General features: G+C 39.3%; 1 protein-coding gene across 3 annotated transcripts in view; it reads left to right on the forward strand.

Annotated features, from left to right (window-relative positions):
- grk5l (G protein-coupled receptor kinase 5 like) overlaps nt 1-27,024 on the forward strand; it is a 130,080-nt gene that overhangs the window by 52,895 nt on the left and 50,161 nt on the right. For 2 of the 3 annotated variants that reach the window (XM_056463165.1, XM_056463167.1), the window contains exon 3: nt 13,886-13,998. In XM_056463165.1, the coding sequence (XP_056319140.1) occupies nt 13,886-13,998 (113 nt within the window). Of the gene's footprint in view, nt 1-3,836; nt 3,904-13,885; nt 13,999-27,024 lie in introns of those variants that run through there. The other variant, XM_056463168.1, reaches the window with a different exon arrangement.

Below are 27,024 nucleotides of genomic sequence, written 5' to 3' on the forward strand. Positions count from 1 at the left end.
CTGCTCTTTTTTTATGAGCCGTAGTTTCAGTGTAAACTTAGTAAGGGTGAGTTTCTTTGGCGATGATGTGTACAGTGTTAGATTTTATATTTAGTGGACATTTGCGCTGAACACGCGATGAATGCAACGCATCGAGATTCGGGCACCTTCTCCGAAAACACTCGATTGATCTCAGCTGGCGGATCAACATTTACCTCATGTCATGATCGCTGTCATCTGCGCCATTATTATTATTCTAACTTTAGGTGAGGTTTGCAAACCTGTGCACTTTTCACTCTTCAGCCGTTTGCATTTCCTGCAGTAACAAAAGCTCCCTGTTATCTGACAGCGGGAAGCGTTGAGTGACTGACAGCTAATATGAACCAATACAGCAGCAGGGTAGAGCGATTCAGCAAGTTTTTAGAGAAAATCAAATCAGATTGCACTACAACCATTATATTCAGACACACAAATGCTCCCAAATATATTATGAGGGCGCAGATTAAATTTCGGGCGCTCATGTGACCAAAATGGTTGCAATTTCAAGCCCTATAGTATAAGGACATGTATTCAGACCACAACTGAACGTTTGAAGAAAATTGAATGCCTTATTATTTAGAATTAGCTATTATTGATGTAAATGCAGCCGTTCAAGGCGCATAATTGATTTATTACGGTATTGACGGTATTAGAAAATCCATGTCGTGGCGCAATGTCACACCGGTGATGACTATGACACCGGTGTACCGCCCACCCCTAATCAAAACACCACTTTCTTGCACGTTTGTCTACTTCGTTAGTACGGATGCACTGATGTCGATACTTGGATCGGATATCGGTTCAATACTGCAAATTTTTGCTGGATCCGGGTATAGGCCAGCTGGTACCGATCCAAATCCAATCTTGTGCATGCATTATATTCTGTGTTTATAAGCCAACTAAGCCATAAAGGTAGCCTATTATAAGGCATTAGAAACTTGTCATGTAGGCCTACTATATCCCAAATGTTCTTAAAACGTTCTACAGTTTTTAATATTCACAATATTCACGTGGTTAAATTGATGTTCACTTCAGCGATTCCCGCCGCTGCGCATGTCAAGCATTCTCCATTCATTCACAATTCAAACTGCGTGTTGCATTTATGACAACATAAAAAACTCTCCAAGACTATTTGTTCCTGTTAATATAAGTAATCAGTGGAGAAATGCATTTAGTTTTGTATTAAATGGGTTCATTTTGACCTGCAACAAGGAGTTCATTGCTGTTTCTAAATCATGTTGAGCTGTGTCTGTTAGATCAGCAGGTCGCTTTCACAACACTGGAGTAGAAAGGGTTATTACCTGCTCTTCACATACAAAGTAGGCCTACCTGAAATGTTTAATTAGAACAGGTGATGTTTAATTAGAACTCAGTGATGCATCAAGCGCTACATTCATGCGCCAGCTGCGCAGATGCGCTGTGCGCCTTTCCGTAAGATTATTCTCACAATAATTTTCTGTTCTCTCATCTTTCCCACTGAGTTTATTCCTCTGAGGGGAATACTTTAAGTGCTGCGAATAGTCTGTAAAGCCTGGCTCATTGTGGCTAAAGTAGTTGATTAAATTAATAAAAGTGAAACTGACAAGCCCAATTTGAATTGTCATTAACAGAAAATTATTTAGCCTGATACAGGCTACTCTAAAACTTTGAATATGTCACTGTAATTTTATTTATATCAACATTTTATTTAGCAGACCAGTTTGTGTTTTGGCGCTAAAGCATATAAGCGGACCTTGTTTTGAATTTTCTCCATCTCACTCACAGTGAGATTAGGCGAGGTAATGTTTATTAAGTAAAACTGGCCTCAGACAGTTTAGTTTAGTCTGAGTCAAACCTGCAGGAATATATCAGGCTTTGCTAAATACTTAAATAATGTAGCCTAGTTTACTGCAAGCATCATGTTTTTAGTTAGATTGTGCCGTCTGTCATGTATAGGCCTATAGGTCTTTTATTTTTACTAATGAAGTTATATTATTTGAGTAAATAGAAACTGTATTATGCTTAGAAAAAAAACGGCACAGTATTGGGATCAGATCTATATTGATAGATCAGAATTTTGGGATCGAGATCGGATCGGTTCCGAAAAAACGGTATTGGTGCATCCCTATTCGTTAGCCAGTGATATTATGTTTCCCATAACAATAGTAGGAAGATACTCTTACTCCATAATTGCATTTTCCCCACTCTGCATTCTTGATATTTTTGGTTCGTTGTCCATGCATGCTGTTTTGCGGCAAGGTCAACAACTGATTTTTGGTTTAAACAATAGAGCCTTTTCTTGTTTCCTCCAAAACGGTACTCCGGCATGATAAAAATAATCCAAAAGCCATATTAACCAAAAAGAAAACATTATAAATAACAATAATAAAAACAGTAACAAAAACTATTACGTAAAACCAAGCAGCTCTGGAAGGCAGCCACTTGGGGCAGCGATGAACTTAACTGCCAAACATTTTTACTCTTACACATTTGACTACATCCTAACTCATCAGGAGATTTTTAAGAGAATTAATGTCCCAAACCAGCAATCAACAAAGAATCAGTTGAGACAGACAGTAAAATGTTGCATGCTTGATCACTTACTTAAGTATTATTATTAATTCCACACAGATTTAAGTTATTTGTCACTATGACGGATTGACAAGTTGTGTATTCAGCCTGCCGAGGGGGATGTGATGAGAAGCATGTTCCTCTCTCTACTAAGGCTTCTCTCTGCTGGTGATCCGCTCCTAGTTTTCTATTCCCGCTCAATGAAAAACTTCTCCGTCCACTCCATTTTAAATGTTATTTATATGTTTATTTTTTATTTCATTAACGCATGAACACAACATCTATAATACTTCATTTAATAGTTTAGGAATGATTCAACCCTTTTAATTAGGGATGTAACGATTCACCGTGAACCAGTTGAAAATTTATTTAAATATGTGACGATTCAAATCGGTAGAAATGTTGAATGAATCGCGATACATGTTTTGAACAGAGGGGGTGCTGTGTTTACAGGTGCAATCTTGCTTTACCTGCACATTAGCAGCAGAGTAATATGACAGCGGTGAAGTGTGCCAGACAAATCACTGTACAAATACTACACAAAAGACGTTTACTTACACTAACAGAACAACGAATAGGATGCACATAAACCGTCAGCCCAGTATAAACTACTGTCACAGACGCCTATACGCAATAAAACTATTAATAAGCCAAACCGAGCGGACTGTATGATTTGCAGCTCCGCTTGCTCGGAGTGTTATGGAAATCACGCAGTGTATCAGCATTTTAATAGTGAAAGTGTGACTATGTTTTTAAGACTGAAAGAGATAGTTGTGCTGTTGCAGAACCAGGTATTAGATTATTTTTACCCTCTCCTTTTCAGAATAGTTTGTGTATTTTAATAATTTGCTTATTATTAAATGTTCAAGATTATCTCTTCGTAAGTGTATAACATTAATACTTATACTAATTAATTATACAAGTAATACTAATATTTCACCTTCATAATTATGTTCAACTCCTGTCTCTATCCTACTATATAATTAGTCATTTTATAATCAGTATTTAATGCCAGTGGCCAGCCCCCTGGGGCAGATTGACCACCTCTGTACACACTGCTCTCTGTTTAGGAAAGGCTTACCTCTCCACACCAACCATCTCAGTCCCCAGTGAAAGGCTGTTTCTCAATATGCATTCTTCAGCGGTCTTGCACCCTGGTGTCTCGTGTAACGTCATCATCAACTGCCAAAGTTCAGTTCCAATACTCAAGGCCGCAAGAACAGAGGATGCATGAAACTTCCCGGATGTGTTCTTGATATCGAGGACTCATCGATGCAGACTTGAGCACCGAACTCACTTGAGAAGTCCCAGAAGTCATTGCGGCTGAATAAGAAGGTGGGAAGCACAGAATTTCATATAGATTTATTAATTAAGTTTGAAGATATAACTTATTTATCTCTTCGAGTTTGAAACAGTGAAAGTAAACATTACCATGAATATATTAATAAAGGCATAAACACATTAAAGGGCACATAGGTTACCCCTTTTTTCATATTTAATATAAGTCTTTTGTGTCCCCACAATGTGTCTGTAAAGTTTCAGCTCAAAACACCCATCAGATTATTTATTATAGCTGTTTGAAGTGTCTATATTATAGCTGGAAAAAAGGTTTTGCTGTTTTTTCTTGTACTGGCCCTTTAAGGCTAGTCTTCCCCACCCACCGTTCCCATGTGCCTGTCAGCAATCGCCGCCCTCGGCTGCCTCAGGAAGCAGATCTCACATAACGTGTGTGAGAAATACTACAGTAAGAACTTTAACAATTAGAATTTGATGCATTTTTTTGTGGATTTGCAACAATGAGTCACACACAATGTCATTACAAAGTTCACGCACACACACACACACAAACGTAGCCCAGACATACACACACACACACACATAGCTCAGACACGCAGACACACACACACACACACACACATAGCTCAGACACGCAGACACACAGAGAGAGAGAGAGAGAGAGAGAGAGAGAGAGAGAGAAAGACAGCGCGTTAAGCTTTGCACTCGTTTTGCAGGCATATGTGACTTGATACTGGTAATCTCCACTGCTGTATGGATATCTCTTATATTAATGTACAAAATAAACCTGTTTTAACGTCCACAAACCGCGATTGAAGAGTCTTCCTTTATAATTGTTCTGACACGTTGCTGTGCTGATTAAGTGCATCTGAAGTGAATCGCTATAATTCATTAAACACATGCTCTGTTTTAAAACATTTAGAACATGTGAAACTCACTCTTGATCACATTTGATGATGATTGATGATCCTAGCGAACTGAACACACCTTTATTTCCCAGCTGCTTTGCGCTCGTCCTGTCTTGATTATTAATTATACACGTGACTACCGGACATGTTAATGCGCGCAGCTGTCAATCAATATTGGTGGGCGGGGGGACCGCACTCCTACGTAAAGTTGCGATCGATTTAAAAAACCGCTCCAATTGGTCCACCGTTTTTATGTTGCTAAATTTAAAAAAAGGTCTGGGTGTGTTTATTTCACCCCAATATGACAGTTTATACACTATACTTACACACATTTCTGTCCAAACAGCTTGAAAAGTAGATTTTTCACCATAGGTGCCCTTTAAGGGTGTTTATTTGCTGAAATTTGTATTAAAATTAGTTTTATTGGTATTGTGCAACGTATGTTTGTAAAGTCTTAATGCATAGTATATATATTGAAAAGGGGGAAAACATTAAATTGTCGTATAAATGCTGTAATGATTAAATAATTTTTCGTTAAAAACGTCTGAAGGTCATGTGACCATCAGGAAGACCCAGGGAAGAACACAGCATCTCATTTCTCAAAGGACGCATTCTCTGTTCTCGCGATCTTCCAAGTGCGTTCTTTTGAGGTAACTTGACAAGACCGGTCTTCACAAGAACGCAAGTCTGTTCTCTGCGTTCTTGGAATTGAGATACAGCCAAAGAGATTTTTTTCTGCAAAGACCTCAGCTTATGCCAGAAAACAGATATGCTGATATTTCTTTTTAAAAATGTAAAATCTAAGCACAGTCACAGTTTTAGTTTGTTTATATTATTGAATCTTCTTTAGTTTATGTTATTAGTATTGTATTATTATTATTAATTTGTTTTTTAAGTAGCAGCTTGTTATATATATATATATATATATATATATATATATATATATATATATATATATATATATATATATATATATATATATATATATATATATATATATATATATATATATATATATATATATATATATATATAGATCGAGATAGATAGTCACGGGGAGAAGAATCACACAAGTGAGAGCTCATATAAATGCCCGGAGGGTGGTTTATTTACAAGTGAATTTCTCAGTGGTGAATTCAGGTTTGTGGCTTGGGTGCTCCATGTGCTCTTTTCCCAGTGTGGCAGGGGATTAGTCGAGTGCCTCTGTGATTCCGGTGGGTTCTCAGCTGCTGTCTGGGAAAATAGAGAGAGAGAGGGTTAGTGCTTGTCCTCATGGAGAGCCTTCTTCCCGTTCTGCTGTGTTGCTGGAGTATAAATGCAAGCCGGCTGATGGGCTGCAGCTGGGGCCAATCAGTCTGAGTTGAGGGCAAGCAATTGTTTCTCCTTTGTTTCCAAGGCGACGCTGATGATCCTTCGGGACGCTCGTCACATTCCCCCCCCCTCCCCTAAGCATCGTCCTGGTCCGAGGAGTGATGTGAGACAGTAGAGGTAATTTAGGGGTTGGGAGGGGAATGACCCCTGACAGACCTGCAAAAACTGCCCAGACTCGAGAGAGGCCATCTGCATTGGCATTGGCGGCTCCGGCCCGATGAGGTACCACAAAGTGGAAGTCCTGGAGCGCGAGGAACCACCGAGTTACCCTGGCATTAGTATCTTTGGCCCGGTCCATCCATCGTAGGGGAGCGTGGTCAGTGACAAGTGTAAAGCTGCGGCCCAGGAGGTAATATCGCAGCTCCAGGACTGCCCACTTTATGGCCAGAGCTTCTTTCTCCACTGTAGTATAGTTCTTCTCGGCTGGGAGCAGCTTCCTGCTGATATACAAGATTGGGTGCTCCTCACCTTCCTGTATCTGGGACAGCACCGCTCCTAGTCCTGTGTCAGAAGCATCTGTTTGTAGCAGGAAGGGGCAGGCGAAGTCCGGGGCACGAAGGGCTGGCTCGGACGTCAGTACTTTATTCTGTGTAGTGCCTCTTCTGCAGCAGTTGTCCAACAGATCTTATCAGGCTGCCCCTTCCTGGTCAGGTCTGTAAGGGGGGCGGCTAAAGAGGCAAAGTTAGGAATGAAGCAGCGATAATATCCCACCAACCCCAAAAACGCTCGTACCTAGGTTTTTGTTTCCGGCTTCAGTGCATTACGGATTGCTTCCACCTTCTTTTCTTGGGGCTGGATTAGCCCCCGTCCCACCCGAAACCCCAGATATTTGGCTTCATGGAGCGCGAGGTGGCATTTGCGGGGGTTGGCTGTGAGTCCAGCCCTTCTGAGTTCCGACAGCACTCTCCGCAGGCGATCTAGATGGTCTTCCCATGCCTCAGAATGAATGACAACATCATCCAGGTATGCAGCAGCGTAGGCTTGGTGAGGGCGGAGGACAATATCCATGAGCCGCTGGAAGGTGGCGGGAGCTCCATGCAGGCCGAAGGGAAGAGTCCGCTATTGCCAGTGGCCACTAGGGGTAGAGAAGGCAGTATTGGCTTTGGCTTTCTCAGAGAGGGGTACTTGCCAATAACCTTTGGTTAGGTCCAGGGTTGAGATGTACCTGGCCCTTCCCAGGCGGTCCAGCAGCTCATCAACCCGAGGCATGGGATATCCATCAAACTCTGAGATCTCATTGAGTCTTCGGAAGTCATTGCAGAAGCGGAGAGTGCCGTCAGACTTTGGTACCATTACGATTGGGCTGGACCATGGACTGCGTGACGGCTCAATCACCCCTAAATTTAGCATTTGTTTTACTTCCTCTTCAATAGCCTGCCGACGAGCTTCAGGGACCCAGTAAGGCCTTTGCCGAATGATGTTGCCAGCTGGAGTGCGGATATCATGTTTGATGATGTTCGTCTGACCCGGGAGCACTGAGAACACATCAGAGAACTGACTGACCAGGTGATGGAGCTCTCCCTTTTGGGAAGCTGAGAGGTGGGGGTTGACATCAACAACCACGGGATCAGAGGTTGCGAGGGCTGCGAGCTGGTCCCTGGTACCGACCCATTTTTTTAGAAGATTGACGTGATCTAGTTGGCCAGCTCTTCTTTTGCCAGGTTGCCTCACCCGATATGTGACTGGCCCAATTTTTTCGAGGATGGTGAAGGGGCCTTGCCAGGTGGCAAGAAACTTGCAGCCAGCATTTTGGATCAGGACCATCACTCGGTCTCCGGGCTGGAACTCCCTTGGTTGGGCTGCCCGGTCATAGTGGCGCTGTTGGGCTTGTTGGGCTTTGACCAGATGCTCCCGGACTAACGGCATGACCCGGTCGATCTTTTCCCTCATTTGTCTCACATGCTCAACTATGGACCGATGGGCTGCCGGCTGCTGCTCCCAGGCTTCCTTAGCCACATCTAGAAGGCCCCGGGGTTGACGGCCAAAGAGGAGTTCGAAGGGGGTGAAAGCCAGTTGAGGACTGGGGAACTTCTCGTATGCCGAAGAGGACTCAAGGCAGCATGAGGTCCCAGTCACGTTTGTCTTCAGCCACTACCTTCCTTAGCATCTGTTTTAGCGTTTGGTTGAACCGTTCAACCAACCCATCTGTCTGTGGGTGGTACACTGTGGTCCTTAACTGCTTCACCCACAGTAGCCGGCAGAGGTCATGGGCTCATCTCGTGGAGGGGGTGCTGCTGGCCTGTTGACTGGTCGCAAGGTGCCCCCTGGCGAGCGTGGCTCCTGGACCACCCTCCGGGGGAACGGCACCATCCGCTCCCCTCCATCCCGTTGTTGGGTTGAATCCGCCAATTTGATGGCCTCCACCAGGTCCAGGGAGGTTATGGGGTTCCTCATGCCGACCGCCCGTCGGTGTGAGCGAGGGAGAGCTCGAAGCACCCGATCCACAATCACACGTTCCGGTGCCTGTTCCGCTGTGGGACTGCCCTCCAACAATCAGTGGTTTGCCAATCCAGTGAGTTCGGCTATCTGGGCACGGGTTGGTGCTCGGGGTTTATACTCCCATTCGTAGAAACCCTGGGCCGCGCAGATCGAGGAAAATCCCATCCGGCTCATGATCTCTCTCTTAACATCTGGATAACTCTCTGCTGAGGCCGTAGGGAGAGAGAAGTAAGCACGTTGGGCCTCGCCGGTTAACAGGGGGGCCAACACCTGAGCCCAGTCATCGGGTGGCCAGCCTTCACGATGGGCTGTGTTTTCAAACATTTGTAGAAAAGCTTCTACGTCATCATGAGGGGTTAGCTTTGGTAGTATTTTTGTGGCTTGGGCACGGGGGTCTGGTAGCGGAATGCTATGGGCGGCAGCGGCATGAAAGGCAGCAAGTTCCTGCTCAGTTTTGCCCTGGCGAGTGGCAAGGTGCTCCACAATCTGTTGTTGGCGGATGCTAACCTAAGTGAGTCGTTGGAGAATCTCTTCCATGCTGGGAGGGGACTGGGGGCCGTTCACCTGAAGATTACAAAAAAAATAAAAAATAATTTATGTATATATATATATCGTATGAGCCACAGTAAGGAATCGCCAAAACTGGGAAAAAATTATTTAAAAAAATTAATAATAATAAATAAATAAAATTAATAATAATAAAATTGTGGGGTAGGAGATCGCTAGTCTGTGATTCTTCTCTGTACTGCCTGCATTCTCCACCAGATGTCACGGGGAGAAGAATCACACAACAAGTGAGAGCTCATATAAATGCCCGGAGGGTGGTTTATTTGCAAGTGAATTTCTCAGTGGTGAATTCAGGTGCGTGGCTTGGGTGCTCTATGTGCTCTTTTCCCAGTGTGGCAGGGGATTAGTGGAGTGCCTATGTGATTCCGGCGGGTTCTCAGCTGCTGTCTGGGAAAATAGAGAGAGAGAGGGTTAGTGCTTGTCCTCATGGAGAGCCTTCTCCCTGTTTTGCTGTGTTGCTGGAGTATAAATGCAAGCCGTCTTATGGGCTGCAGCTGGGGCCAATCAGTCTGAGTTGAGGGCAAGCTCGTCACAATTTTTATATGTATATACAAAAACACAGCATTTAACTCTCTACGGCATGGTGTTGTCATATGGCAACATGATATTTATGTTCATTTCCCTCTCACTGTTTCTTTAAGACCAAAATTAAATTTTTTTTGTTGGAAAGAGTAGACCGTAGTGTAGCTAATGATGTGCTTTGGTTAAGTCACATGACGTGCAGTGTTTTTCTGTGGCACAATTTCTGAAAAACTTGCATTTATTGTGGGTAGTTGCTGAATGAAAATGTCAATGTCAATAAAAACAGGATCAAATTATGTCAGATCCACAAAAAAAAATCTGAAACATCACCTCCAGTAAGTTATGATATTCACCGGTCAAATTTTTTAGTAAATCGATCAAATGGCAACACTGTGCAATAGCAGAACATGCATGAATGAATATTGCAATGGCTCAGCTAGCTAGCAAGGTCAGCTGTGAACTTTTAAGTTGTAACAATAACAACATGAAGGCTAGTAATATAATGTTGATTAGTTGTATGTTAATGACATTTGCATTATGGATAAATTCTAGTTTTAATGGCAATACTACTTTTGAATAGATATGAATACAGGGAACAGTGTATTAGCTAGCACCACCATGTTCTATGGTAAGTAAAAGAAGAAAAGGACAGAACTGGCTCTACCTGCAGATGAAAGTGAGGATGAAAAATATCAAATATTTTGCAGAAATATTTTTAAAAAATTCAATATTTTTTTAATGTAACTTGCCTATTATTTACTTATTATTTTATTATTTGCTTACATTTGTTTGTGATGTGATCTGGGTCAGATGTTGCGCTGGAACATTTTCAGGAAATTGAATGAATTGGTCAAATGTATTTTTTTTGTTGTTGTCAGAATTAGGTTTAATTTAATTATTATTCTATAACTTCTTGTTTGTCATCTTCCAGATATAACTTAGGCAGTCTGTCTCATGCAAATTCAGCAGCAATGCCAAAGTCTCAAAAAAACAACAACACAGTTTTCTGCACACTAGGCATGTTTTATTCAGCCTGATCTCACGAGAAAACATAAGTATTTTACGTTTTGTCAGTTTAGTGGCTAATTCGTATGAATTTGTACGAGTTCAGTCGTACGAAATTGTAAGATTTTAAAAAGGAGGTGTGGCACCTAACCCCACCCCTTAACTCAACCGTTATTGGAGGATGAGCAAATCGTACTGGACCATACGAATTAGATCGTACGAATTCATAAGAATTAGCCACTAAATCAAAAAGTTACGAATTGCTGTGAGATTGTGTTGGTTTTATTGCGCTGCTCCCTCTCACAGGTGTAGTAATGTCATTGAATCTTTTGTTGCTCCTTACTCGTTCCATAACCATCACTCAAATTAATAAATTGATCATTTATCCCTGAAATTGACTGTTGCTTAAAGTCTGGAAAGCAGTATGTTTTTATATTATTAAGTAACCCCCAACACTTGAAAGGGGTGTTCATCAGACTAGTTTTGGTGCAATACTACCAAGCAGCTGTAATTTGTAACTGTGAAGAATAGCCCCAAATGTGTATCAGCAAATTTGTACTCAGAGCAAATTTTCAAATGTGCATTTGCATTCACTGAGTAAATATGTAGGTATTTTTTTCTTTCCAACTAACACAACGGACTATTTGCACTCATTCAAATCCTTCAGTACAGGTCCAGAATTCCTACTGCATGAATCACAAATAAAGAAACTCATCTGCTCATGTTCTTTGCTATACTATTTCTTTAGTGAATATGACGCAAAACACACCTGCATCCAAAATGTAAAGACACAGACAAAATTTGCACATCTGCAGATTAGAATGTGATTCCATGCAAAGAGAGTTGCATGCATGTAGAATGTTTTTTGGATATTTGTTTTTTCCAACCACACACACAACTGCATTGCTACAATGGCTCGAATCTGCCATTATGGGTCTGTTTTTTGCTTGCAAATCTATGCTTTGCTCTTTCTCTCATTTGCACTACAAATCAGTGTGATTTTTTTTTTTTTTTGGTGTAAAAGTGATTTGTGCATCTGTCCGGAGGGGGAAGTGGAGTACACATGTTGTTTTCATTTCTGTTTTGTGCATACAGTGCTCAGCATAATTGAGTACACCCCATTCTGAAAATGAATCTTTTTATCCATTTCTCAGTGAATATAGGCAATGTATGTATTTTGGTACATTTAAACAAAACAGACTTTTGTTAAACAGATATATTTATTAAAATAATATTTTAGTCACAAAACATATTTCGAAACAAAATATTGCAAAATAAATTACAACCTACAAAACTACATTTCTTTGCTTCTCTATTATTTCCACTTTTAAAAAAAAAAAATTGTATTCAATATTTTTCTATAACATATAAATTTGGGTGTACTAATTTTGGAGCATTATCATAAGTTATTTTGTTAGATAAGCTCTACATATAGCTTCAGGACTGACTAATCAAATGTGTATGCACAAATATAATATTGTATCACTTCCTATTAAAAATGTATAAGAATTTATTTGATAGATTTGTGAGGCGTGTACTTGTATATGCTGATCACTGTACACCACATTTATAAATGAGACCCCAGGCCTAAGTCACCTATGTAGGAGTTTAGTTTTTTGGGCAGCAGTCATCCATGAGAGGCTGTTGCTTTATTATTATTAAAGTGAGTTCATCAATTGCTGCTTCTCGCCTCCTTCTTCCCCTCAAATGTGAAATTTGAAAATCTTTACAAACATGTCAAATTAAACTCAAAAACTTTCATTCCAAATTAACATATTGTAGTTTTCATGATCATCAGCGATCTAAAACACCATAGATCACTGGAAAACACTCACAAGTGTTAACGGACTACAAATCTGCCATTTTATAGACTACAACTCAATACATGCACTCCACTCACACAAGTTCCAGATCCTCACTGATTACACTCTCACAGCTGAAGCTGCTCACAGACTGATTACTTGGACTTTAAGAACACCTCTCAAACACACTTTTGTTGCTGAGTCTTGTTATCTGTTTAATGACACTACAACGCGTTTCCTTTGTCTTACCGTGTTTTTGATCCTTGCCTTGTTCATTTGTTCAATCCTGTTTCCTGCCTGCCTCTGACCATCTGCCTGCCTTTTGACTACGATTCTGAATTGCCTGTATACAATTGCCTGATTGCCCCTGTGTTGACCATTGCTGGCCTGACCTCGCTAATAAACCTGCATGTGCATCCGCACCCCTGTTGTCAGTGTCACATCCCTGGTTACAGTAGTATTATTGTTGAATATTACACTGTCTGGAATACTTGATTCTCATGGCTCCAGTTCAAAATTTCATGATATGTTGTTCCTAGATAACAACCTCTCAAAATAATGACACAGGTTCATCTGGGATCTTCAAATCGTTGTGACCATCATTGATTATGTTCACATCAATATTTATGCAATATAATATGACTTAAATAAACTTTTTTGCAGAAAACTATAACAAGTCAGAATTATTAGCCCCTCTTTGAATTTTTTTCTTTTTTAAATATTTCCCAAATGATGTTTAACAGAGCAAGGAAAATTTCACAGTATATCTGATAATATTTTTTTCTTCTGGAGAGAGTCTTATTTGTTTTATTTTGGCTAGAATAAAAGCAGTTTTTAATTTTTAAAAACCATGTTAAGGTTAATATTATTAGCCCCTTTAAGCTATATATTTTTTTCGATAGTCTACAGAACTAACCATCATTATATATAAACTTGCCTAATTACCCTAACCTGCCTAGTTAACCTAATTAACCTAGTTAAACCTTTAAATGATAAATAGAAGTATCTTGAAAAATATCTAGTAAAATAGTATTTACTGTCATCATGGCAAAGATGAGATAAATCAGTTATTAGAAATGAGTTATTAAAACTATTTTGTTTAGAAATGTGTTGAAAAAAAATCTCTCCGTTAAACAGAAATAGAGGAAAAAATAAACAGGGGGGCTAATAATTCTGACTTCAAGTTTTTATATATATTTATATACATACATGCATATATACACGTATACATATGTTTACGACATCTGTAAATGAAGACATTGATTTTTTGTTTTTTTTGTTGTTGTTTTTTAGTCACTGAAAGTATGCATACGTTTTTTCTGAAATACATATATCAAAGTCATTGTTTTTCTCCATGATATCACTGCAGTACAATTTGAAAAGTTTCCCTTTTGTTTTGTGTGTCAGAACGAGACTACTTGTGCCTGTGTGAGAGGCAGCCAATTGGGAGACTTCTGTTCCGCCTCTACTGTGAGACCCAACCAGAGCTTCAGCGATGCATACAACTTCTGGATGCCATGGTATGTTAATGCGCACATACACATGTCTCCTATGCTTAGTGCTTTATTTGCTACTGAAAATGGATTTTGTGTAGTGAAAGTTGGTCAAAACAGCTTTTAGTTTCTATTTGCTGGATGTATTAAAAGTAATATTATCGGCTTAAAAAAACACAGGGTAAGGGTGTACATAGTGTTTATTGTTTCTTAGAACTTACCGCTCCTTTTTCATCTAACTGAACAAAAAATAAAATGTGAGCTGTGTGATGCAATAGACCCTCACAGATCTACTGTGGGACGTTAAATTAGGGTTACTAAAAAAGAAAGATGGGCTGACCCAAAAATATAAAATAAGGTGAATTCTATTCACAATGCACCATAAAATATCCAGTGGCAAAAAGTAAATAGAATATTACCAGGTGTTCATATAATTGAATAGGAAAGCTTTCAGCAAAAACCTTTTCTAGATATCTAGTAATAATGACCTTGGCTGAGTTCAGTTTTTGATCGCAGGGAAAAATTTGAGTTTTTTTAGTACAAACTTAATACCTAACGTAACCTTACCCCCCTTACCACAGCAAAATGATGTCGATCTGCATGAGGTTAGAAATTTGTTTTACACACGGACACGCACACACACAAGCTCACACGCAGGGACACAGACATTCACACAAACACACATAAATACACATATTGTGCATCCACAGTATGTGTGTGTGAATGAATATATGTATTTGTATGCAAGTACTGTGTATGTATTATATACTATAAATCTTGAAAATGAACTACTTCTAGAAAAATGCATTTTCATGACACCTAGCTGCATTTAAGTGGGTATAAAACATGAACCCATTAAGATGGAATAAAATGCTTTTTTTGTTTAAAAGCAGAGGGTTGGTTCTTTAGTTTTATATATAATATGGTCATGTATTAGCAGCCGAAAATGCTCTGAGGGCTGTCAGATTTCTGATCAAAAATGCTGGCAGTGGCTTTAAAAAAAGCCCTGGCAGGGAAAGAGTTAAGGATATCAGGTGTGTTTTTTTACATTTGGTTTCCTGGTTTAGTTGTGTTTAAATGAGTAGTTCACTTACAGAATTAAAATTCTGTCATCATTTACTCACCCTCCATCTGTTTCAAACCTTTGAGTTTCTTTCTTCTGTTGAACACAAAGAAAATATTTTGAAAAATGATTGTATACAGTTGATGAACTTTTATAGTATTGCTATAACACTCTCCATAAACATTCTTGGACCATATCAACATGTACAAAGACATTTTTTTTCAAATACCTGGATAGTGATGCTCAAAATAACGGATTAACCGTTAACCGAAAGGGTGTGTTTTTAACCAATTAATGGTATCAAGTTGGTATAAAGTTTGGCTGCATAACTGGCCGATCACAGCGAACGCGCTTTTTGCGTTGAGATGGGCATCTTTTAAATGGTTTACTATCGGTAAACAATTTTACTGTGTGTTTAAATGCACGCTGCTTATGCATCTGCGCCTTGCGTTTTTACGCACTGTGCTCTTGCAGTTGAAAAAACTCAACCCTGTGCGGAAAAAGCATGTTACGTTAGTCGCATTTTTTTTATTTTTCAATTAAATGAAAGCAGAGGCTGGGTTTCCCTCGAGGTGACAGTGTTTGTGTAGTCAAGATGACTACGGAGAACTTTTATTTATTTATTTATTATTATAATTTTTTTCACCTTTATTGGATAGGACAGTAGAGAGGATTGACAGGAGAGCATGGGGAGCAGAGAGAGGGGTAGGTTCGGCATAGGACCGTGAGGTGGGAATCGAACTCTGGTTGCCATGAGCACTGGAGTGCATGTGTCGACGCACTTACCCCTACATCACTGGCACCGATGACTACAGAGAACTTTTAAAAATGGAGGAGAGACTAGTGGTCGCTGTTTCAAGTTATCCAGAGCTGCATGACTTTACAAATCTTGAATTACACAATATTATTAAATATTACAATTATACCAACATCGACGGCAACACTTGCACACAATACACAGCTTATTCAGTTGTTTCCTAGTGACATGAAAAAGAGCACCGTGCTTCTTTTTTTCTTGTCAGTATAAAAAGGCAATGCGGTGCGCCTCACGTTTTTTGTGATTGGCCCCTAAAACACATTTGTTAACTCGCGGGACGATAACACATGCAACCACAAATGCCATCAGATTTATTTTGCCAAAGAAGAAAAATTAAATAAGGATATTGTTAGTCACAGTTTGACACACACAAGTTGATGCCACACCAGCGCTACTGCTGATTGCCTCTACTGGATCTGCGTCATAAACTCAACAAATAGGCTATTAATGATTTAGTGTACAACCAATTAACCAGCCTTTTTTCCATTTGGAAAATAACAGTTATTAATAGTTCTTTTAAAATATACATTTTCAATAGCCTTCATAACCTAATCTAAAGCCGCCTTTCCACTGCACACAACATTTGGACACGACTGTCGGATTTCGCCCCCTTGTGGCAGTCGCCCAGAATTTTCAGTTTTGTAGCGCACCATGGGAGAGAAGCTGTTCTCGCAGTGTTCGAAATAGAGGAGAACAAAAGCAAGAGCCTTTATTCTCCGTGTGTTCACCAGGGTATAATGAATGAATGGATGAATACTAGAAACTCATAGACCACAAAAAATTTTGGAGGGAATGTGGAGGCAGCATAAAAAATAGTATTTTTATTACTCATTTATGAATAGAAATGTTTTTTTAGATATAGACTTTTTTCTGATTCAAAAAATAACGAAAAAAAATCCTATTTCTCATCTCGTGTGCACGGACCTGCTTGGACAATACTGGAATACATCACATCCGGTCGGCCGGTTGCATACGGTCTAGTCGCAGGAGTTCGAATATTTCAATGTATCCACAGCTCAGTTCGGATGTGAATTTTCCTCATACGGAGATGATCGCTCCTCGCAGCTCCCGGACTACTATCCATTGGAAATGAATGACTTCCCGTCTGTTGCTTGTCGTTTGTCGCGTGCAGTGGAAAGGAGGCTTAAGAATGAAACAAATCCAAAGATTTTCTTGATTTTTGCATAATGATAACTCTCAAGATAAGCATCAAACTAAGGCTTTCATTTTACAGCATATTAAACATGTTTGCAAATGAATGCAATATCATATGTAAACCACAAAATTGTTATATGCAATAGTAGCCTATTCTTTAAAAAAGTCAACATATGAGCCTTGTCATTGTCTTTCATCACACGCACATGAACCGCGAGTTAGAGAGGAAATAAAAATTCACAAGCTCTAAGGTAAAATGAGACGCTCAAAATATAATCTTTAATGACTTGTATTAAAAATGTTGACAGAGGCTTGTGAAATAAGAATTAGAGTGGAGCATTAATTAAATGCATAGGCCTACTTTCCGTGGAGTGATCGATTTGAGGTAACCTGCCTAAGAAAAAAAAACATGATGGGGAAAAAAGTCTGTGCTGGTTCTTAAAAAGGATTCAGTCAGTGATTTTGTTTTGTAATTAAATTTGAAAAAGGTTAAGCCTATATATTTTATTTCTTTTATTTAGTTTGTTCTTTATTTCTATGCTGTTGGAAACTGCATGGGCGTGAAGAAGCTCTGTTGATCTGTATGCTGTTGTTCGCATGTTAAAATAAATCAGTATTTTTAAATGCAATATTAAATGTGTCACACAAAATAGACATGTTATTTTTTTTAAACATCTGACCGTTAATATTCGGTTAATGAGCGGCGGTTGTCAGTTGGTGAAATTAGCCGAAATGAGCATCCCTATACCCAGCTTTAGTTTGAAAAACATCTCAGTCCACATGAAAATACAAAAACACACCGTGATGCATGTTAAGGGCAGGCGGATATAATGACATTTTTATGCTGAGTTCATACCAGACGGCAAACTGTATGATATGCTTAAGGATGAACTCACACTAGACATCTTGAATCAGATTTGAGCATAAACGTCCTCTCTTCCTAAACCCCCAGCTGACCTATACTTATACTGCACTTTTCTTGGCCAGAGCTACTTACATTATTATTATGTGCTTTATTTGCATTATGCTTTATTTTGAGTCACTGAAGATGTGGTGACACACGGGTCTTTCAAGATATATAGATGAACAGAACCAGTGCTTTTGTGACTGAACATTTCAAGCAATTGTTTGCAAGGTAACAGCAAGGAGATTGACATGGTTCCCGTACATTGACAAGGGCAGCATTAATTATACAGGCTAATGTTTCAATTTCCACACTTGCTTTCACTATGGAATTTTTTTAATATCATGGAATTAAGACATTTTATAGTTTTTTTTCTGTGTAATGGAATATCAGGAATTTTTTCTCTCTTTAAATGTTAATTTATATTTAAAAAATGTCATTGTCTGTGCAATATATGTTTTTTTAATTGGGCTGTTTTTTTTTTTTTTTTTTGCCTATTATTATGCTTAGGCTATTTTCAGCTCCGTTTTATTCTATACTCTTTGTTGTTGTGAGTTTCTCTGTTGTGAAATTCTAAGACGAGCCAAAAACCAGGGAGATCTTTTGGGTATCTTCAAAGCAGAATCCTTTAACAAGAAGAACTCTGCGTCACTGTGGCATAATCAAAAGAACTCTAAACTAGTGTAGCCAAGCACACAGTTTTAAAAACATTTTTACAGGCATTGATACATGTAGGTGGAGACAAACCGAAACAAAGCATGCAAATAAAGTGTTGCTGTCTGCAGGGTAAATTGCCTTTCCAGCCCCGATCTCATCGGCATACACGTACCCATTCACAATACATTTAAGCATGAAAACAAAGTGTGCAAATGATGTACTGAGTCAGAACCCGTCTGGCCAGTTGTCCAGCCTGAAAGTGTTACTTTGCCATTTGTTAGACAATAGAGACAGCTGTGCTTTGAAACTGTCAATTTGCATCACTTTGGAGACATGAGACTGTGTTTCACATATAGGCTTCCTCAGAATGTATTTCACAATGAAATATATGTTTAAAGAAATTTGTAATCTTTCATTGTCAACTGTCAGTCACTTACAAAGTGCAGTCACCAGACAGTACCTGTTAACTAAGGTCAGGGTATTACAGATTGTAAGAACATTGGCTTCAAAATGACTACTTTAAAAACTGGATGTTAAATGTAGATGAAAGAAAAGAAAAATGTGAAATCTGCAAAAGTACTATTAAAGATCCTCTATTATGGGTTTTTGAAAATGACCTTCTATGTAGTGTGTAACTAAGCTCTAAGTGAAGTGAAATATCCAGCTAAGGCTTAAATCTGAAAGTGCAAAGTGTTTAAAACTATTGATTCACCTATAAAAGAGTCGACTCATAGTGCTTCAAATGAATCACCTTGATAATGAGTCTTTAGCCGTGTGCAGACACGGGAAAATTGAAACTTGCGGCCTTCCCCACAAACACTGTAGCAGATCCCGGTTGAATCAAGTCATGAAGACGCTGTGCTCAGCTGGATATTATTGAAGCGTGGCCAACTATGGAGTAGAAAATGAAATTATGAATATTAATAGTTAATAATCACAGGTTATTTTTAAGTTATGAATATTTACATTTAGTCATTTAGCAAACACTTTTGTACAAAGAGACTTACAGTTAAGGAGGTATTCGGCAATTCAACAAGAAGAGGCAATACACACAATAAGTGCTAATTATACAAAGTAGCTTGTTTGTGCTCAAAGAAATAGAGAAGGATTTTTTTTTTTTGGTTTTGGTTTTATTTACCGGGGTTTAGGTGTTCTCAAAAGAGATGGGTTTTTAGTTGTCGTTTGAAGAAGACCAGTGAATTTGCAGTCCGAATGGGAAGATCATTCCACCAACATTGAGCATTGAATAAAAAGGTTTTGGAAAGTGACTTATTGCCTCTCTGTAAAGGAACCACAAGTTGGTGCTTGCTTCCTGACCGGAGGCTCCTGGAGGGGATGTAGATCTTCAGGAGCAGGTTGAGGTAAGAGGGTGCAGTGGCTGTCCTGTAAGCAAGCATCGGTGATTTGAACTTGATTTGAACCGGTAACCAGTGCAGTGAGATAAAGAAAAGTGTTACATAGGCTCTCTTGGGCACATTGTAGACCAGATGAGCTGCAGCATTCTGGATCCTCTGTAGGGGCTTGAGAGTGCAGGATGGAAGATCAAGCCATGTTAGTAATGTGCTCTTTGAAGGACTGATCATCCAGGATCACTCCAAGATTCCTTACCAAACTACATGGGGTAATGGTGGATGATCCCAGCTGGATTGTAAAGTCATGTTGTATGTGTGTTGTTGCAGGGAAGACAATAGTGGCCTGTTTCCACTGAGGCATACAGTACGGTACGAGTTGGTACTGGTCACCTTTATCAAGCTTGCGTTTCCACTGCCAAAAGAGTCCTATTTGGTGGGCATGGTGTAGGACAGAAAGTTTCAAGGAAATGTCACAGTAACGTCGTACTTCACATGTCATATGAGAAGCATTTCTCACAAAACAGTTGCTTTATACATATAAGTACTTGTGTATGAATGTTCATTACCAACCTTTCTATGAACATAATTTGATTATAACTGTAGATCAATGGCGCAGTTAGCCTGCTATAACATCTGCAATTATAAAAAAGAAATAAATAAAGGCAACATATATGAACATATACAGACCTTTACCATCTCCGATATGTTATCAATTACAGAAAAACTACACACAGCATACGTTTAGACCTTATTTGGTTTCAAAAACAACAGAAAGTATAGCCCACAGTCAGCGAAAACCTCTCATGCGTCTTCAGCAGCACATATAGCCTCTTGTTAGAAAGTAATTACATCAATCCCAGTTCATAATAGTCCAAAAGGTGATGATAAAAGTGGAAACATGGCTGTTTGTTCATGTTTTAGTTTGCATCATTGTTTTTTCCGGATTCTCCTTTGTTTTTTTCTTGCTTCACTCTCTCGTTTGTCTGCTTCTGAGAGGATCTGATATCAGACGCGCTTCAATAATCAAACGCATGTCAGTAATATGAGGTCACAAAGTTCGTTATTTCAAATATAGACGCGTGGCGAGCTCTCTGGAGAAAGTGAAACCGCACACACTTTTAGACAGGCTCGTAAAACAACAACAGGACACGGCAGATTTGGTCTTCTTGGCTTTGTGTCTGTTCATCAAGATGACGACAAGGTCTGTTTGAGCTCAGGTCGACCATGGCTTGCTATTATATGTATATATTATTACCGTGTAATGTCTCGGCTGTGTTTTTAAAAATGGCACTTCCTTTGTTTTCATTCTCCTGCTTCTGTGAGTGACGTATCTCTGTAAACCAATAGAGTTCAGCTGCATGTCTAGCTCCTTCTTTTGGTACCCTTTTTTTCATGCTAGGTACCCTTTGCAAAGAGTGACCACAAAGTGGTTTGGTACGGTACGGTTTGCTTTTAGGTACCCTTTGACAGTGGAAACGGCCATAAAAGCATACCGAACCAAACTGTACCGTACCACTCAGTGGAAACAGGCCATAAGAACAGGTTTTGCCAGGTTTAGCAGTACTGTAGGTGATATTCTAGCATCCAAGCTGAGATATCTTTTAGGCAGTGCAAGATTCTTGCAGCTACCATTGGGTCATCTGGATAAAATTAACGATAGACCTGTCTGTCATTTATTGGAATGTCCACATTTGAAGCCTGATTGGTTTGCATTGGAGAGAAGAGTTAATTTTCTTCAGAAGGTGTTGTTTGATGGAGATTTGGGTTAACGTGTTGCGAAACCGATTATTATTTGAGTGGTTTTGTGTGTGCAAAAGGAGGAGGCCAGATCATCAGCTGATGTAGTAGGTGATAGTTTGCAGGTGCTGTTGATTTCGTTGTATAATGTCATTGGCAGGTGACACAATGAGACCTATTTCTCTGGATTTCGATATTCTTTGAAACTTTGGCATAACATGAGTTCATGTTAGGAATGTCAATAAAAATCTTACATATTGGTGCCTTTATGGCATTGTTTTTTGTTATTATTCTGTCGAACTGTTGCAATGGTTCAATCTACTCATGGTTCGGTATGTATCACTGTTTTAGGGTCACGGTTTTCTGTACGGTTTGTGCTATGCTTAGAAAAAAAAATGCCTACAGAACAATTAAAAAAACAACAAACATATTTATTGGTTAACAAACACCTGACAATGCAACACCTTCTCACATATGACTGTAGATTTGCATTATTTTATTAATTAAAGTAGGGCATTTAAACAAATTTGTTCAAATAAAATGCTTGAGAAAATAAAGAGAAAAAGCTTAAATTTCCCCTTTTTCTAATTTACATATTGACTCTCGACAGTCTCACCAATTATGCAGAGAATAATTATGTCAATATCTTAATAATTGAGCACTTTTAAAGTATTGATTACTTCTGTTTACATTATGCTTGCATTGACAAGGCAACAACGCTTTTTTATCTATGATTTCTATATGATTTTATTATGATTCCAGAGAGCCCGGTTTCGCATATCAGCACCATCGTAGTGAATGAAACTTAAGCAAAGAGAGATCATTCGGCTTTTCCCTCTTAATTCAGCGGCAACAGTACATCAAGAAGAAAACTGTTATTAGCAGACAGCAGGTAAACAGAGTGAATAGCGGGAGTGATCGGATGCGGAAGCACACCCAGCAGAAACGGGACTGATGTAACAGACCTGCTGTATGTCCGCATCCACATGGGACACTTCTGGGTCTGGACATGGACCTCGATTCGCCTGTTAGTGGCCACTGATCTAGGCCATCTTTGCAACAACAAAACATTTGGTTTGTTTTTGTGTCTGTTGAAACACTGACAGCAATGCGCTATGATTTGGCCTCACCTGCGCTTTTGTGCTGTATCTCCTTCACTTGCTTCACTTGCTGAAACACACAGAAACTCCACACACCAACACACATGAGGAAATGTGATGTCAACAACGGATTTACATACAGTGCAATAAGCGTGAAAAGTAATTGGAAGCGTACAAAGGCGGAACTGCTTTGTTGCAGTTATTTTTATTAACAAACCAATATTAATAATGCATATTCTAAACCGTGGATCACAGTATGCACCAAACCATAGGAGGACAACAGGACAATATGTTTTTTTTTACAGAGAACCATTGCATCCCTATAATATACATGTATCTCTGTGATATTGCTCATTTATTAATGTAGTTATTGAGGAAAACCATCAGAAAAGGGTTATGTTATTTTGTGTAAGTATGTTACTTTAGTACTTGTATGTATAATGTATAATACTTTAATAATCTAGCCAATGGAATTGCATCTTGTGCAGGTATTCTGCCCATTGTTTTTTTTACTTGTTCTTAAAGGGTGAGTAATTCCAAATGAACTGAAGTCATTTTTACAACAAAGAAAGAATCATAACTGTATGATTTACAAGTAGGCTGTCAGTTCTCGGTTGACCCTTTCAATTTTTTTTGTTATGTGTTTGAGAAACACAAAGCGCTCTCTGTCAAATAATCTTTTTATGCTTATGATGGAGATTTAGACTGATCAATTGGTTCTTCCAGTGTTTCATCTTCATCTATCTTCAGTGTTGATGATGAAATCCCCTTCAAAAGATATAGTGGTGGGCTTTACGATACACTGTAAAGCAGTAGACTATTTAGAACAAGACTGGACTATCTAAATAACCAGAGCACATTAGGCTAATAGAAAGAAGGGGTTTACAAATAACAAATCTTGTAATGAATTAATTTAAAATTTAAAATTAAATTTTATATGGATGAGAAAATGAAAAAGATTTTTGTATGCATGTAAAGGCTCAGTGGTAGTCACCTCACTGCAAGAAGGTCTCTGGTTCGAGTCCCTGGTTGGCCAGTTTGCATTTCTGTGTGGACTGCATGTTTTCCACATTCATGTAGGTTTCCTCCAGTTGCTCTGCTTTCCCACACAGACCAAACCAAAGACATGCTGTATTGGTGAATTGGGTAAACAAAATTGGCTGTAGTGAATGAATGTGTGTGCGTGAATGAGCGAGTGTATGGGTGATCTGCTGCAGAGTAATTGGTGGTTCAAATAAAAATAAATCAGGCAATAAGCCAAAGGATAGTGAGTGAGTAAATACTATAATTGGGGAATTTTAATATCTTTCGATGAGAAATATTCCATTCTTTACACAATTGAGTGAGATTCACCTAATTAAACTGTTCTAAAATCAGTTCCTGTTTGTGCATTGAAAAGCAAGGTAAACATAAAGATTTTCTCAAATGAATCTTGTTGGGTACTTGATGCATTTCCCTATGTGTTCTGCAGGCAGCAGTTGAGCATGCATGTGTTTGTATAAGCCACCATAAGGAAAGAGCCTGGGGGATTTTTCTGAGGCCTGCTCTGACGTCAGAGAGTAGCAGGATCTTGATTGTTGGTGCGAGTTAGACAGCACTCTCTCTGTGTCTGCTCTGTGTGTAATCTTTGTGTGACAGGACAGAAACACTTGAATTGAGGATCCATTTTACACAAGTTGATTTATGTGTACACAAAGAAAAATTAAACGTGTCCGAACTGCCTGAAAAAATAACTCATAACATGACCAGGTATTAAAGTGGCTGATGAAAGCAATTGAAAGTCATAGGACCTCATTATTTCTATTAGGGTACTGTAGCAAAATGTACCAGATAAAATGTGTTCTTGAATGGAAATTTTGTAATTCCATGAGTAATTAAAAAGCAAATCCAGTCCGTTTAGAGCATTTCATATTAATGAAACTCAGTTACTGGACCTTAGTAGGGGCTTTGATACTCTTGAAATCTTTTTTGGATAAGCTTAAATGGTGTTAGCGTCACTGAAATTTGATTTTAAATCGTCTTTTTTGAGCTGTTATGGGTTTGTAGCAGTAGATAAATAGGATACAATGGATATTGTTTTCTATTGGGTTACACATAAATGAACTTCTACTTAAGTCTGGTTTATACTTCTGCATTGAGTGATCGGTGTGGCCCACGGCGCATGCTTTGCGTATAGCCGTGCATTTATACTTCTGCGCACTGTTTGTGTTGCTCTGCAATAACACTTCTAAAACACTAGGTGGCAGTGAGGTTTTTATGTTCCTCTGTGTCGAGGAACTCATTTTGAGGCAGGAACCGGTGGATTTGCAACAAATTTAATAATAAGGTGAACACAAAACAACAGTTTCCATCTAAACCTCCTTTACTATACTCGACACTTGTAAACACTTGATCCATCGGGTCGCAATGCTCTCTGTCCTGCCCATATTCGTCAGTACTACCGAACCGACCAATCACAGAGCTTGTGCTACATGTCGTTGCGAGGTGTAGTTATATTTTTTGAGAGGTGTGCATCAACGTCAACCATGACGAGGGCTATTTGACTACGTGCAGGCTGCGCCAGAGCATACGAGTGTGCTTGACACACAAGTATAAATTAGCCTTAAGAGTCACTCATGGCATAATATGCATTTTTGATTATCCGTTTGGCCGGCAGCTAGCTCTCTGCAACTCTCACATGGTCACCCAATGAAGCTAAGCAGGGCTGAACCCGGTCATTACCTGGATGGAAAACCACATGGGAAAGCTAGGTTGCTGCCGGAAGTGGTGTTAGTAAGACCAGCAGGGGTCGCCTAACCTGTGGTCTTTGTGGGTCCTAATGGCCCAGTATAGTGACGGGGACTCTATTCTGCTCAGTGAGCACCGTCTTTCGTATGAGACATTAAACTGGGACCTGATGAAAATCCCAAGATGTTTCTTAAAAAAGTAGGGGTTCAACCCCTGCATTCTGGCCAAATTTGCCCACTGGCCTCTTTCCATCATGGCCTCCTAACCATCCTTATATCATAATTGGCTTCACTCTGTCTCCTCTCTTCAAGTCTTAAAATGTCTTCAATTTCAAAAACACAATTTTAGGCTTTAAAAGGTCTTAAATTCCTTGACATCTAAAAAAAACTCTATAACTCTATTTACCAGTATGATTTAACTATCTTCCTCACAAAAACATTTGTAAGTTTTCCATGGATTTATAGACCATATGGGGTGGGGACACTGACCTGGACCGACTGTTGTACATTTTAGCTTATTATACTTTTTATAGATTGTCAAAAATATATATATAAAAAAAGTGTAAATATGCGTTGCATGTTTCCACACATAAAGTATTTTTAAGGGTGCTTTCACACCTGCCTTATTTAGTTCGGTTGAATCGCACTAGAGTTCATTTTCCCTCTTGGTGCGGTTCGTTTGAGCAGGTGTGAATGTAGCAATCATACTTGATTGCGCACCAAAAGCAGACCAAAAGAGCATACCTAGACCTCTTTGAAGAGGTGGTCTCGGTATGCTTTCAAACGAACCCTGGAGCAGTTCGTTTGTGGTGAGAATATGATCCGAACTAAAACAGACCCCACCACAAAAAGTACTGCGCCTTTTTGGACTAATCCAGATGCCGTAGGCCAATTCGCTGTGCATTATGTAATGTGGAGGAAAAATATTTGTTGACAGCGCTTTGCCAACTATTTTAAACTGAGAGAAAGGGGGAAACATTACCTGATGGGTCGTTGGTAATATTTCCAGGAGATGACCATGTCGCAGTTTAGCTAAAGTAATTCACGCCTCCTCCTGAAGTGACGTGCGATGCACCTTCACCGTTTGCAATGCATTAAAACATTGTTTTTTTGCCACAGCTGCACTTCATTCTCGCAATGTATAGTTAGTCTAAAGTGATGTATACAAACTCTATAGTATACTATGAGCACGGATACAATTAGTCAGCGCAGTCGTCCCTCCATAGTCAAAAGCGACATTTTGTGTCTGCCGGTTTGTTTACTTGCGGGAGTTCCATTGGGATTTTCCTGCACGTTAATTCTGGCCAATCCAAAAGCAGTCTGGGAAATATGTTCAACAACATCTGGCCAATGAGTGATGTGGATTTTGTCAGATGACGGAATTTTGGTTCTTTTCAACTGGTTCAGCCAAAGCAATCAGTGTTGTGTGAAAACATCCAAAAGACCACAGAAAATGCCACAATGTATCATTTATTGCCCTTGGTCTGGACCAAATGAAGTGAACTACAGATGTGACAGCACCCTAAGTAATTGCAATTTGTT

The sequence above is a fragment of the Danio aesculapii genome, chromosome 8 (assembly GCF_903798145.1).
Source record: "Danio aesculapii chromosome 8, fDanAes4.1, whole genome shotgun sequence".
In the NCBI taxonomy this organism is placed as follows: domain Eukaryota; kingdom Metazoa; phylum Chordata; class Actinopteri; order Cypriniformes; family Danionidae; genus Danio; species Danio aesculapii.